A 14,910-nucleotide genomic window follows, 5' to 3' on the forward strand; every position below is an offset into this window, starting at 1 on the left:
CTAATGGTGTAAAAACACTTTTATCCTCTAGTAAGTACAAGGAGCTGAAGAAGCTCTCATCTCTACAGTGCAGGAACACTTGGCTACTGTGGAGAAACCTATATACCATAGCTTACACCACCCATACCGTAGGTACAAAATTAGTAGAGGAGCATGCAGACCTGCATTCAGATGGGTTTGAAATTTATGATGTAGAACATATATACAACAAAGGACACACAGAAGGAATAAAAGAAGTGCATATGCATATACCGATTGAAGAGCTACATGGGACATGGAAGCATTTGCTCACAAAGTCAGAGATGACTTTGGCCTTAAGCCAGTACAAGAGCACCTCTGAAGCAAAGTACACAGTCTTCTCCATTTCTACAGTACTGGATATTAATTCATTAATAAAACCATTAACACCAACTGCTTTCTCTAATAAAGTGTATTTGATAAACACTCCTTGCTGTACGGTAAACATTTACCAGCAAGTATACATCTCATGCCTTCACTATTAAATATGCAAATAAGATAAAAATGCCTAACATACATTATTCATCTACACACATAAATTTGTAACTTCTATTTGCAAGTCCAAATGAATCACTGTAATTTCTTTTTAATCATTTAACAAGTTTATTTCTACAAATTATGGCTTAAAAGCAGATACTGTAGATACAAAAATCTGAAGAGACTAACGTGCAGCATACATAATTTCTTTATGTTGTCTGTGTGGATAAGTTATTCATTTCAGTGAGTATTCATCACATTTCTTTTAGCAGCAATAAATAGGCATTTTACTTTCCATAAAACATTATTTTAGATAGCACATTAATCAATACAAAATTAACCTTTTAACAGCACTAGAGTAACATAACTCATAGGTCATTACAGGTTGATCACGGAAATGGAAAATGTAATATTGGATCTCTGTGCCAACCTAAGACTGAGTGATTTGCAGGGTCTCCAACATGTCTTCCACTGCCTTCAAAGAGTATTTAGTTTCCTTCTTACTGCGACCTGCAAACTAAACAATAAAAAAGGATTGTTATTTGTCTTGTATCAGAAAACCTGTATATAGATCCTGTGCAAATAACAGTTCTAAACTTTAAGTACCAAAACTTAACTCTTATTTACTACAAACTTAAAAGCACAGCTTCTTTATTGTTTCACTGAAACTCAGCATTTTTAGTAGCATACAAGCTGTGTCAGCCTTCCTCTAGTAATGAAAAATACAACAAACTCCTCAATTTCACTCATTTGCTCTGAATTTGAATAATCAGCACAAAATACTTTGAAATTTAACATTTATCTGAACAGAGATCTTTCTGCTGTTTTGTTTGCTCTGTAAACTTTAACATAATTTTTATTTCTGACTTGATTTTTTTATGTTATCCAAATTAGATTATATTCATAATTAAATAGCAACAAAACTTGGACCTATTATTGAAGCTATTCCATTTTCTATTTTTGTTATGGTGAGACAAAGTTCCACTTATCATAATCTACTTATAAAATAATCCAGTCATCATATAATGATATTTTATGGTTCAAAGTAACTGTGAGTAATGACCCTCTATTTGATTGTAACCTACTATTACAACAGCAATTTCAGAGAGCATCTGAAATAGCATGGCTTGGTAACAAAGATAGATACAGCTTAAAAAATACTACTTATGGCTTAGCTGCACGTCTTGGGGAATCTGAGATTGGGAAAGGAAGGGGTAGAAGGGCAGGAGATGCTGATCACCCCACATTGACCTCAGAAGGGTTCTTCTAACAGTATGACGGTTCCCATCACTCACCAGCCTTATCTAACACAGTGGATTTATTGACTACGTTGGTCTTCAGTTAAATGAAATTCTCAACCATTTTTAATACACCTGCATTAAAAAGTTTTGCATTTGGGGTTGCGAGGGGTGGTAAAGAAATTACAGAAGCAGTAACTATAGCTAGTTGCTGCTAGTAAAATAGCATATCCTCTACCTAAATGTTAACATCTAAACACTCAATAAATTTTCAATTTAATGTTTTTTATTTCAAATACCACTGGTGTCTTGCATAGTTAGTCCTTGATTTATAATGTGTCCCTTCTCTCTTGTAATTAACTTAATTTAGCAAACTCTTCATGACCTGTTAAGAAAGATTAAGTCATCAAACCCAGGTAATATCACACCAGCAACAAGCTGCAGGACCTGTTAACCTGCTTTTGACCCCCAAGCTACAATCTAACGCTGGGATTCCCAGTCAGTACAGAGTTCTTAAAAAAACAGGTTTGGAACAGTAAATGAAAAGCTATTTCAAATTAAATAGTTAGGAGAATGAAATGTTGTTATAACGACAACACTTTATAGTTAAGAGACATACTGAAAACACCATATTTTCCTATTTCATATTTCCAAATGATGAACTGATGTGCCATGTTTTGACTCTAGTAGTATGTATGAACTCCTTCTTTACGTTGTGCAGGTTCCATAGTGACCTGCAACAGTCAACTTCAGAGGAAAATCAGAGACTTCTTAACACTCTCCCAGGTAAGAGAAGTAACTTCTGCATCAATCTGACTTAATACAGTATCCTCTTTTTGCTGACACTAAACAAGAACAGTCCCAAGCAGATACCTGGGGGGTCCAAATCCTTTCATAAAAACAAGCAAATGAAAAAATAGAACTTTAAATCCTCGACTGAAAAACTGTTTCAAATTCAAAGCACTCAGATTTCAATAAAAAGCACAGAAGCCTGAATATACTGCGGTCAAAAAGCATGCTTGGCAAGACACAGAAAGTACAGAAAGGAAAGCTTCAGAATAAGAATTTTACTTATTTTACTTCTCTTCAGGGACCCTGAAAGCAAAACCAACATAAGACATTAGTTTAAAAAATGTTACTTGCTAATTTCAAGAGTGGTTGACTTCATGATACTGACATGTACTTTAAGCTGAACAAATAAAACCAAACTCTGCGTCATAACAAACAGAAGTATACTTGGAAATGTAATCACTTCAAATTTGCCCTGACGAACAATTATTTTGTCTATTCTGCCATTACACAGCAATTTGACTGATTGAGCCGGAATCTATTTCTTAAAATCATGATTTAATTTTCTGTTTCCCAAATGGTTTGTAACAAAATCACCTCCCTCCAACCATAAATAACATGTGGATTGCTAACACAGAAGAATTTAGCAATGTACCCAAGAAGCATGTATCTGGAAAATTACTACAAGTAGGATCACATTAAAGATTTTTGTGAGCATTAATCAAACTTCCCTGCCTCTGCTGAAACACTTCTACCGAGGACATGCTAAACCAATTACCTAATTGAAGAGCACTAGGCAGCCATGCTTTGTTTCGATGTTAAAGTAACTGTGACTCATGTCCTCAGTCAGAATAGATAAACTTTCTTCACAGAGTCTGCACAGAAGGAACAATCCAGTTTCCCAGTGATAAGGTAAAACTAAGCTTATAATAATAAACTGAAAATAATTCTTTGAATAATGAGTAATTCTCTAACACCTGAAATAAAAGATTAAAATTAGATTTGATTTTTTTTTTTAACCTGGTCAATTATATTTAAGTGGCCTAGAGAATAAGGGCTTTTTTTTTCCAGAGCATGTGTTGGCAGCCAGGAATTTCAGCTCCATACAGCAGCCCTAGCTACAAAACCTTTCTGTCATCCTGCAAAAGTTTACATTTCTCCTAGATTAGGCACAGATGAGAATTAATAATCAGCCCAGAGGGTTACATATACAGCATCAAATATCTTGTGCTTTTCAGAAAATTATTTAATTCAGTTATTCTTTATCACTATGTTTTCCTGTAAAGAAACTGCTTCACAGTCCAACCAACTCTGGTGAAAGTTAAGGTTTTCTTTTTACACCCAAAGATTGTTTTCTTTAAACGACAATAAACTAAAAGTTCCTCTGATTTCATACAGGAATGCACAGGAAAAGCAAAAACCAATTGCCAAAGCAAAGTGCCTGAATGAGAGAATAAATTGAAAGAAGGGGACCATTAAAAATATTGCAAGTAAATTGCATATAAAATTAAAACCAAGCAACTACAGCCAGTGCTGAATTTCAAAAACTAAAGGTAGTTTTCCAAAATTACTGAGCAAACTGCTGGTAATTCAAGTTCAAATCCAGACTGGAAATGGGGAAAGATCTCACTGCAAGACAACTGCTTTAACGTAACTTTTTGAATTAGTAACTTCAGATTTTAAACTCACAACTTCATATAATTTTTGTAGGCACCCAAATCAGAATTCTAAGTGCATCCTATTCTCTAGAACATGACTACCAGAAAAATTGCATTTAACAGTGTAAGAAGGTCCAACTAATAAAAAGAAGTTAATGCCAAAGTCAACAAGCTCTTAAGGCTCTTATTACACTTTACAAGGTGTTTTGGATAACGCAAGGAAAGTAGGGAGGATTTATAGAGATAATGTAAGTATCTAGCTTAAAACCTGGCTAGAAAACCCTCCACTAATGGAGGAATGCTGTAAGGGCTTCCACTGGCACAAGCCACCAAAGTTTCATCTTTAGGTCCAAAAGACGCCAATTTCCAACCACTCAACACACTAAGGGAGCAACAAACCGATACTGACTCATAGGGGAAACTGCCACCTACTACATCACCAAACACCATTTGCTGTAGCAGTTGGATGTTGTAAGTCTCTGACATACACACTGGAGCAGCCAAAAATTTCTGCAGTCGTGTAACAAGCTCAGTAGGGTTGGGCTGGGGCAGTCCTGTCCAGCTGTAGTCACTAGAGCTTCTTCTGGTACTTCTGTGAAGAGGAAGGGGGTGTTCACACCATTTGCTCACCAAATCCTAGCTTGAGAACTTACATTTTCTGTATAGCTAAATTCCCCCTATGACTCCAGTCAGATATGGTGTTTGTGACTTTATGGCCCAAACAGCCAAAACCAGCAGCTGAAGTATGCAACTTATCACAAAATTATGAAGTCACAAAGAAGTTATGACGTGTTTTAAATAAGTGTTAGTTGTGTTAATGCGATCTGTTTTGGTAAGCATCAACCAAAAACACTTAACATAAGATACAAAAGAGCTTCACAGAAACAGTGGAATTGAACTCGCCAGTAAAAAAAACCTCAAACCACCTCCACACACCCAGAAACTCCATGACTATCACCTCCTAGTACAAGTCATATTTTGTTAGAGATATTGTGATGTTAATAGACAGCCACATGGGGAGACAGATAAAAAAAAAAAAAAAAGAAAAGAAAAAGCCCAGGCATGCTTACCTGCTGTGAGTCAAGTTACTACAAACTGTCATAATTAAACTTTCATTATATTTAGAACCAGGAGATGCCTATTTCTAGGTCTTAGTCTTGGTATGCCACCATTCCACAGCCAACTCTGGTTTTACATTTCCATCCTGATGCACCCTGAAAAGGGCTGTACCCCAGAAGTGCTTCCAGGTTGGAAATCTCAAGTCTTAATGTTCACTTAAAACATGTTCAGAAACAATCTAATCTAAGCAGTTAATTTTATTAAGATGTAAAGCATGTAATACAGCTTTCACTCAAAATTCACACACCTTTTAAAACCTGTTTTGTTCTATCAATGGTGAATCCACTGTGTATTCTGTTCTTCAAGGGACTTTTTTTTTTTTGGGGGGGGGGGGGGGTGTTTTGTTTTTTTTTAAATCCTGCAATACTCGAGTTTTCCATCAGTATTGCACTTACAGGAATGTCAGACATGATGAAGCCAAAAGAAATCTGACTTATTTATGGGACAAATTTCGTAATTCATACACACCTTACTGTCAAGAGCAGGTAAATGATTTATTTATGAAAAGCATTTAAAGAGCAAAACAAAGAAATAAACTTTTAGGTACACAAGTATAAAAAGCTTAATTATGTCCTCAGGGATACAATATTCTTCACTGTAAAATACACACAGAAGCTACAGGGTCAATCAGGGGAAATGAAAAATACTTCTAAGCTGTAATACATCAAAAACGTGTTAGCCACAAGAAGCTGCACTCTTGACAATGAACTGACATACAGTGTATTAAGAAAACTGCATTGTCTTAAAAAAAAATACATGTAGTTCCATAACAGAGGTGGTCAAAAGGCCACTTGGTTGTATTAACTGTGTAAGAGTATCAGCAAGAGAAAAACTAGATATTGGGTTCTGATACCAAAATACTACAAGAAGAAAGGAGCGTTACATGTATATAAAGTCTCTGCATCAGCAAATTTTTTGCTCAGAAAATGCTCTGAGGAAAACTGGACAGCATGATCATGATGTTCAGGATTACTTGTACATAAACTTTGGCCTATCCTTAAGAATAGCTGTAAGGGAGTCAAATATACATACTATGTTTGGGATTCACAGACAGCAAAACCTATGAACTAAAACTCGGTTTAATTCATAGAGAAAAAATACAGAGGCTTATAACACCAAAAGCAAATATAGATGTTTATGCATAACTTTTCAAATAGCTGAAAAGACTTCTAATGACTTCAATAAGCTCTGATCGTTGCCTAAAAAGCGTATACTTTCACAATTCAATGGAAATTTTTCTATGTAACTATGCAAAACCAATTTCAGTCACAATTACTAAGGTAACTATTAGAAACACCACTGAATATGATTTCGAAAGCTCAGAATAAACTGAAGAAAAATAAAATTTTATGGTTTTCATTTGTTTTCTAGTAAAGTAGCTGACCATGTCACTCTAAGAAATCTTTATTAAAATACTTAGCTGTAGAACTGCCTTGGAGGTCAACACTACTCTAACGTACATTCAGTTAATGTTAGTAGAAAAAAATATCTGTTTAAAGCTAGTAAGTAAACACTAATCAAGAACTGTAAAATATCAACTTTGTATTAATCAAGGCTTCCAGGAAATCAAACAGAAGCAGAATACAAAAAAATCCAAGCTAATTATGCTGATTTATACATCGTATCTAACTTCTTGGAACAGCAGTTGATATAAGTGCAGAAAAGAACTACAGAGCATGTTGAGAGTATCAGGAAACAATGATGTACTAACCTGGTATGCTCTATTTATTTGGTTAGCTGCCCAGCTGGCATATTTCATATTATCTTTTTTCATTTTTGCACTTGCTTTTGGATTAGAAGCAATATGGCTGGCGGACTAGGAATACAAAAATAAAAACAGTGTAACTACAAAATATATGTGCATGAATTAAACTGAAAGCATTCAGCACCTCTGATCCAGGGCCCCACACACAATGATAGCAGAAAAAGAGACAAAATAAAACGAGTTACTGGTAAACAGTACCCAAATAAGAAATATCTGAACTTTTTAAACAAGCATTTGTTTCAATTAAAGCTAAACTAGACTTCAGTTGTGTAGTGAGTTATGAACCAAACCTGGACATGATCAGCTAATCCAATTTGCTTTCTGTAAAGTGAGAGTTATGAATTAGTTTTCCCCATTCAATCTGTTACCGGAGACAATATAAAATACTCCATTTGTGGGTCCAAACTGCCATTAAAAACATGACATTTTTTCCCTGTGGCGTCAGAAAACGTATTTTAAAAGCAGGTAAGACTCTCTATATAAACTATGCCCATCTTCACCTGAAAAAATAAAGGAAGATTACTTAAGAACTGAACTCATCTCAGACACTTTTCCACCTATATAAATAAATCTACTTTGCAAGGAATCATTGCTACTCCTTCCCTGAATATCTTTGAGTGCAAAAGCCCTTGAATGCAAAGAGCCACAGAACTTTCACCAAAGAAAAACCTCCAGATGTTTTAGAAAGGACTATGGGAAGCAAATGCCTACATGAATACTATGTTTCAGACTTGAAGAACAACTGTTTCCCCAAAACTACCTCCAGAAATGGGAGAGGAGTGGGACTGTCAAAAGCAGCAGCCTCCACACACTCCAAACACATTCTGTGAAGCCATGCCCACATGAACTGAATACGTGATCTAGTACAAGGTCAGGATCCTAAAACGAGGCATAATTCTCCCTGTTTCCTGAATTCGATGAAGTACTGACCAGTTTCCTCAGCAGATATAGCTGAACACCTTTGTGGTGAATTTATTAGAGTTACAAATATTCTTTGGGGGACTACAAACAGCGGGCACATCTGTCAAGTACAAAAGCAGCAGCTACAACAAAATCAGATCCTAAAACTTGGAAACAGCATTACAAAGAAACCAGGACCCAAAGGATATACACAGAAGCAGTGATGGCAAGTTGTGCTTGCAAAAAATACCTAGTGAAATGTTGACAGCAGCCAGCTGAGCAAAACTAAAGAACTGAAACAGAGCACACATGCACTTTTAGCAGTAATAAACTTGCATTATGGAAATTGGGGTTTGCATGTATGACTTTCAGGGTCTGCCAAAACAAAAAGTTTCTCAAATGCTTGGGTCATATATTAGCTCAAGGTTGCCAGCCAGATCGGTCACCATAGGTAACAGGCTCTAAACCTGCTTTGCAAGCTGAAAGTAACAGGCAGGGTCTAAGATCTGACAGAGGACAAGCCAAGATTGGCCATAACAAACACCCAGGCCTGTTCTAGAATCAATGCAGAAGTCTCTATGTAAACACACCTTAAATATCAGTTTAGGCCAATAAACAGATCTGCTACAAAACTTACTCCTAAAAAGCTAAATGACCTAAGGAACAGCAAGGAGTCAGTCTCTCCTTCTTGAGCATACTATCACCAAACCAAGAGTCTCTGCAGATGGGCTGAGAAGATTAGGTTCAAGTCTCTTTGAGTCTTAAAGGTGATGCCTCACAAGTCCTTGAAAGGAAGTTCCTCTATTGCCTGGTATTTACTAGGAAGCCTCAAAGTTACCTGCCTGATGTATCTCTGTAAACTGCCCCCCTTCCCAGAAGATAAAAGGGTGGCATAGAATTAAAAATTAAAAAAAGAAAAAAAAAGAAAAAGAAAAAGAAAAAGGAACTTTTCTGGTTTTGTCCCTAAAATGACTTTTTTAGAACATCTAAGATCTAAAGGAAGTTCCTCAATAGAGGCCTCCGTATCTTTGAAGAAACTGAAGAACTGCTGTGCTGTAGTTAATGTGGTCGTGGCCACACTCAAGCCAACGACGCCATGCAAGCTAAAGACTCATTTTGAAATTGGAAGTAGAAAGTTGTATTTAGAAACTGGAGTGAGAAAAAACAAACCCCAGGCTCATTAAAAAAAAAAAAAAAAAAAAAAGAGAGAGAAAAAAGAAAAAAGCAGCCATCATACTGTGCTGGTACTCTTCATCAGTTCACCATCCTGTAAAGAGGAGTACGACTTTAAATCCTTTTTCAAGAAGCTACCTTCATGTGTCAGTAATTATAATTCTTTGGAAAACATGGGCAAGACTTAAAGCTTAAGATTAAAAAGTACTTACTGGCATAACATCGTCCATACTCAGTATTTAAAAAGTGTCAATAATCTGAGCTATTAGGTTAAAACAACAGGAAAAAACCCCAACCAATCAGCAAATGGTAAAATACAATATACATGCATAAAAATTTATTCAAAATTGTAACACAGAAAATATATAATAGTGCTTACCATGTAAAGTCCAAACAAAGCTCTCATATTTCTGTTGTTAAGCTTCAGTGCTTGTGCAAAATATTTTCTTGATAGCTCAAGGTTTTCAAGTCCCCCTTGAGTGTATTTAACCTGGAAAAATTATAAGCTCCTGAAACTTGCACATCATCCATACCTCAGGCATTCACTCTTAAAGCAAAGGTTTGTTCACTTCAGGTTTGTTTCACATACTTCAAATCAGGTGAGTCCTACCAACTGGCTTGGGAGCAATCTGAGCTCTTTTCAATATACAAATTCTAAAACACGTAACTCCAAGACAAAAAAAGCCAGCATTAATTTAATTAAATTTATTGCTACAAGGATACAAACTTATTATTTTGCACGTATACACACTTACAACCTTGGGATAGTCTTTTATGAAAAGTAACGCAAACCTTAAGTCTAAAGCTAAATTCTGACTACTACAAATCCATACTAACTCCATATTCCTTCAGCATGTGTTATACCAGTACACAAAATAAAACATCTTTCATTACCTATTCAACTGCAAAAAAGTGCACAAAGTTAAAAAAGACTAGTCCATTGTTTTTCTATTCATTTTGCCTATTATTAGATCAACAAAAAGGATAAAATAGTAGAAGACATGCTTCATAGTTTTTCTATCAGAAAGCTATTTAGACTTTCAAGTTTTAATGTTAACCCAATTTTATCCACATTAACAAAACAAGTTAAATCCATTCTAAGCAGTTAACAGTATAACTTAGGAAAAAAAATAATATAAATCTGAAAAACCAGAGTGCAAATGGCTGAAAACCTTCCGCTATAAACTTCTAAGGGCTTGCTCTCCCCGTAGATTTCAGCCAAAATCTGTGTGGATTCCAAGATCTGGCTCCAACCTCCCAGGCAGCATTGTTGTGAAAAAGTTTAAATTCTCATGCACTGAATTTGAAAAGTGCATACACACTTCAACAGGAATAGCTCATTTAAAACAAATTTTTATCTTCAATTATTCCTGTCCTTACTCTTATACGTAGCTTAGTCACACTGAGTAAGAAAGTTTTCTTTACATATTAAGTTCTATGAGATGTTAACATCCTCTGTGTACTCGCTTAAATCTCCTAGGGAAAAATTAAATAAACCATTTTTATTCCATTTTCACCACTTCAGTAACACAGAAAAAGGAAATGTATTCAAACTTAATTGATTTTTCTGAAGATACCTACTTCAGCATACTGCTGACAATATAAGTGGTTGTGTGGATTAGTCATCATAAGCTCCTCTAAGCAGAAAGCTGCCTTTGCATAGCTGAGGAATATAAAACACAGTGACAAAATGAAACAGAGTATACAGTTCTTTGCTTCAGTTTCTTTACAGCACAATAAAAGAAGTGTTACTTCCCCCCCCCCCCCCCCCCAACTTCATGTGATTCACAATTAGGAAACTATGTTTGAAACCTCAATTTACTATTTTTACATCATAGGTAGTGAAAAATATATATAGGTATATATGAACAGCTCATGGAAAGCATTTAATATACTCGTATCATTAATAAGTGCCATCTCTAATCAACAAATGATGAGCAGAAACAGGCATTAAGTACTATAAGATAGCAAACTCAGACTACAAAATAGTTAATTTTTTTCCTGCAAGAAAATTCAGCTACCCAAAGATCTACAAACCAAGCTACAGACCTGAGCACTTACACTGTCAGTTAACTTTACCTGCTCACAGTTAACCACAGAAGAGAGATAAAAAAAACTATACTAAGAACGGTTCTAAAAATAAATTCAAACCTATACGTGAAAATAATAGCATCATACCAGTCCAAATGGGCAACAACTTATCATTTGAATAGAAAAGCCTAAAGCTTTCAGGTAGAATTAAGAAGTCAAGCTCAAAATTTAGGTTTATTTAATTATAAAAATGTTAGCTTCATAATCTTTCAACAAATAAGGTTCCTGAAGAATGCGCATGTTCTACAGGTATGCGATAGCACTGTTATACAGAGTTCACATGACAGTTCCAAAATTCAGAGATGCAATGTTTATAACGACAGTGTGGATAGATATTTCGTGTCAGAGTAAAAGCAATCTAGCAATTATGAGACAGTGTAACACCATATATTCTGTAAAATCTTATTTCTTAAAATAAATATATTGTGGTTTTCTCCTGTGCATATTATGACAGTCGCATTTGTATTTTAAATATTCATTTTGACATAAAAGGACAGCCACCTCGTTCTCCAAAAATGGAAACCACAGTCCTCATAACCGAATTTAGAATTGAGGACTACATAAACCTCGTATATCTCAGTGTGTATATGAACAATGGTGATTTCACAAGCGAGACTAAATTTGTGATACTGATGTTAAAACAAGTAACGTGATGAACTGTGTCCTTTTTTAAAAATTGACTTTTATTTGCTTTTTAGGCAAGATCCCGAATTTTTAACCCACTTAATCATCAAAATAATAATAAAGCTCATAAAAGTACAGTGAGAATTGTCAAATCTTTCAATGAACTGGAGAAAGTTCTAAATATTTTTTTTTATTGGAATTACAGACCAAGACAAATACAAGAAAAAGTAATTTCTTTCTCAGGATTTATTACACAATTTTGTAAAAAAGATTGTAGAAAAAAAGCCCCAACCCAAACCCAGTAACAAAATATGTATGTTTGCACCACTCTATCATTCACTTTTGCACCTACAGATTTGACAGGCTTAAATATCTAACTTTTTTTTTTTTAATAGCTATTTTCTTGGAAAAGCGGCTAGTGAATTTCCCAAAACAAATGGAAATCTGGATATCAAAATTCTAGATTATTCCTTAAGTCAGCATTTGAAAGAGTTTAATAATTATTTTCTTTGAGAATGGGGTGGAATAAGAGGTGATAGGGGAACAATTTTTCCATCACACTGAGAACAGCTATTTCTTCCTTGAGAATTAGATCCTTTTACTACTCTCTGGAAAGGAAGGAAGGAAACAATGTGATATAATTCAGGCTGGGCTGAAGAACTAAATAAAGGGGGGAAAAAGATACGCCTTTGGGTGGAGGTTAGAATTAATGCGGTGATATTAGAAAACTTGCACTAAGGCTTTGAGCTAATCCTCTCACACTGGGATTTCCTCCTGTCACTACAGCAATAAAAAAAAAGCTAACAAAACATTAAATATCCAATAAGCAAGTTACTACAACATTCAGCATTCTTGATTGCATTGGGTTTTGTACCCAGGCGACCAGATGCCTCTAGTTCTGGATCTGTGTTTTGGTTTGGGCTTTTTTTAAAGGTTACTAAAAGTTCTTGCAGAGGTAGGCTAAAAGAAAATCAGACTATCAGCTGCCATGATCAATTGATTTTAGAAGTAAAGAACTTAAAGTCCAGAACTAGTAAAAAACATCACTTGAATGAAAAATTATGGGAAATCAGTGGTGTTCCCTGCTACATTCAAACCACTTGTTTTAAAATATTGGTTTTAAAAAAATTACTGAAACACAGGTAATTAAGTAAACCGTTTCTGTTTTAAAATCAAATGCCTTTTTAAAGCATTTGTTAGTCAAATAAGGCTGGTAATTATTCCTGTTGATGCTTGTTACATTGGAAATGAATGAGACAGAATACTTTCTAACACAAGTTCTTGAAAATAAATTGCTGAGGTCTTTGACTTACACAGAGTAGGTTTCAATTTAACAGTTTTTATGCAGACTTAGGAAACAACTTACTCATGTTCATTGATGTAAAGTTCTGCAAGTTCATGCCAAGCTTCTTGGTCTCCAACAAATCTGTATAGAGCAGACAAGAAGGGGGAAAAAAAGGAAAGCGAAAAAGAATATGCAAGGGATTCTGTAAATGACCAGCATGGAAGCAAGAGTGTAAATCAAATGCAAATTCCATTTTAATTAAAAAGATTTATCAGAATAGCAAAACACAATCCGTATTCTTGTAAGACACTCACTGTTCCAGATACTCATTCAGCTCTCGGATGGCCTCAAGATTTTTCCCCTGGGCTTTTCGAATGGCAATCTTACGCTTTCTTGCTGCCTATGGGTTGACATTAATAAAGGATTAGGGTCTCACAATTCCCTGGGTTTTTGTAAAGAAAGCAATTTGACTGTGCAAATTATTATCTCAATACCAGTGGAATTCCACTGCAGAGCAACTGCTAGGTTGAAGTTTATAAACATACCCTATGACATCCCACTGAGAGACTGAAAACCTCTTCTTACAATCACATTATGTATGCTTTTCTTTGGAAGCACAAACTGTATGCATTATTTCATTCAAATAAATGATTGTCCAGATTCTGATAATTACAAAACAGCAGGGGATGCTAATCTTCAGTCATTCCAAAGACCCCCACCTTGTCATTCACAAGATCCATGACTACAGAAGAGAGATGGTGACTCTTAGAGAATCCCAGAGGCATCTTGGGTGCCACTGTATATAGATTTTAGCCATTTTTAAAGATTGTTGTTGGAGTGCCAAATGCCATCTTTAATTAATGTTAAATACACACCAATTTCATAATATAAGTCTCATCATTCCTGGAGCACAAAGTAGGCTCTTCAATGTAAAGGGAATACAAAACAGCCATTTCAATGGCAAAACTGAGCAGTACTTCCATATGTGGGTGGAAAATGTATTTCAACATACACAATATAAAAACAAGTTTTAAGAATTATAACATATTTAAATTTTGATCTCCCTAAAAGTTGTTACAAACCACCACAAGAAAAAATACACAGAATTTTAAGTTGATTGTTCTGTACTTCAATATTCCGATTTCTGAAGTATGTTTGTTACAGTTCTCTAAAAGCAGTTTTCCGACCTTTAGCAGTTGTGAGTCAAGATACATTTGAGGTGTAATTCAAAACAGACATCTTCCCAGCAGCCTGACAGAGTTTGGAGCATACAGCTCTCCATCTCAGCCAGCCTGAAAGCCACCAGATCAGGAATCTGATAGAATGAAAGTAGAACCAAATTCCAGCATAACATGCCTCAAAGAATGAACGCCATCAGCCTCCTGCCTTGTCTATAACCCCTGTTTTCCTGGGTGACCACAACCACTGTAGTCAGACACAACAAGACAGACTGTCCGGTGTGCGTGATGTATCTGCGTACACACACACTTACAGGCCATTTCTCCATGAGATAGTATTAACGAAAAGAGAGGAAAAAAAAAGCAAGCACAATTTTCTAGTAATGAAGTCCCACTGCTTATTCCCCTCATAGCTCTCATCCCATCTCATATCTTATGAAAAGGTTATATAGTTGGGTATTACCTTACGGAATTCTTGACAGCACGGGAATGGACAACTCTTCACCTAAACCTTAAACAACTTTGATCTTTGAATTTAAGATAGCTCTGAAATTAGTTTCTTCATGATGTATCTTCCTAAAATCAGTCACATATA

General features: G+C 35.4%; 1 protein-coding gene across 3 annotated transcripts in view; it reads right to left on the minus strand.

Annotated features, from left to right (window-relative positions):
- Positions 1 to 415: 415 nt before the first annotated feature.
- The window catches only part of EMC2 (ER membrane protein complex subunit 2), a 40,890-nt gene continuing 26,395 nt past the window's right edge, over positions 416 to 14,910 (minus strand). For 2 of the 3 annotated variants that reach the window (XM_055704428.1, XM_027799457.2), the window contains exons 6-11: positions 13,452 to 13,537; positions 13,219 to 13,278; positions 10,719 to 10,800; positions 9,517 to 9,627; positions 7,011 to 7,115; positions 416 to 1,012 (exon numbers count right to left, since the gene is read on the minus strand). In XM_055704428.1, the coding sequence (XP_055560403.1) occupies positions 926 to 1,012; positions 7,011 to 7,115; positions 9,517 to 9,627; positions 10,719 to 10,800; positions 13,219 to 13,278; positions 13,452 to 13,537 (531 nt within the window). In that variant the 3' untranslated portion in view covers positions 416 to 925. The remainder of the gene's footprint in view (positions 1,013 to 7,010; positions 7,116 to 9,516; positions 9,628 to 10,718; positions 10,801 to 13,218; positions 13,279 to 13,451; positions 13,538 to 14,910) is intronic. The other variant, XM_055704429.1, reaches the window with a different exon arrangement.

This window comes from Falco cherrug, chromosome 3 (assembly GCF_023634085.1).
Source record: "Falco cherrug isolate bFalChe1 chromosome 3, bFalChe1.pri, whole genome shotgun sequence".
Lineage (NCBI taxonomy): Eukaryota > Metazoa > Chordata > Aves > Falconiformes > Falconidae > Falco > Falco cherrug.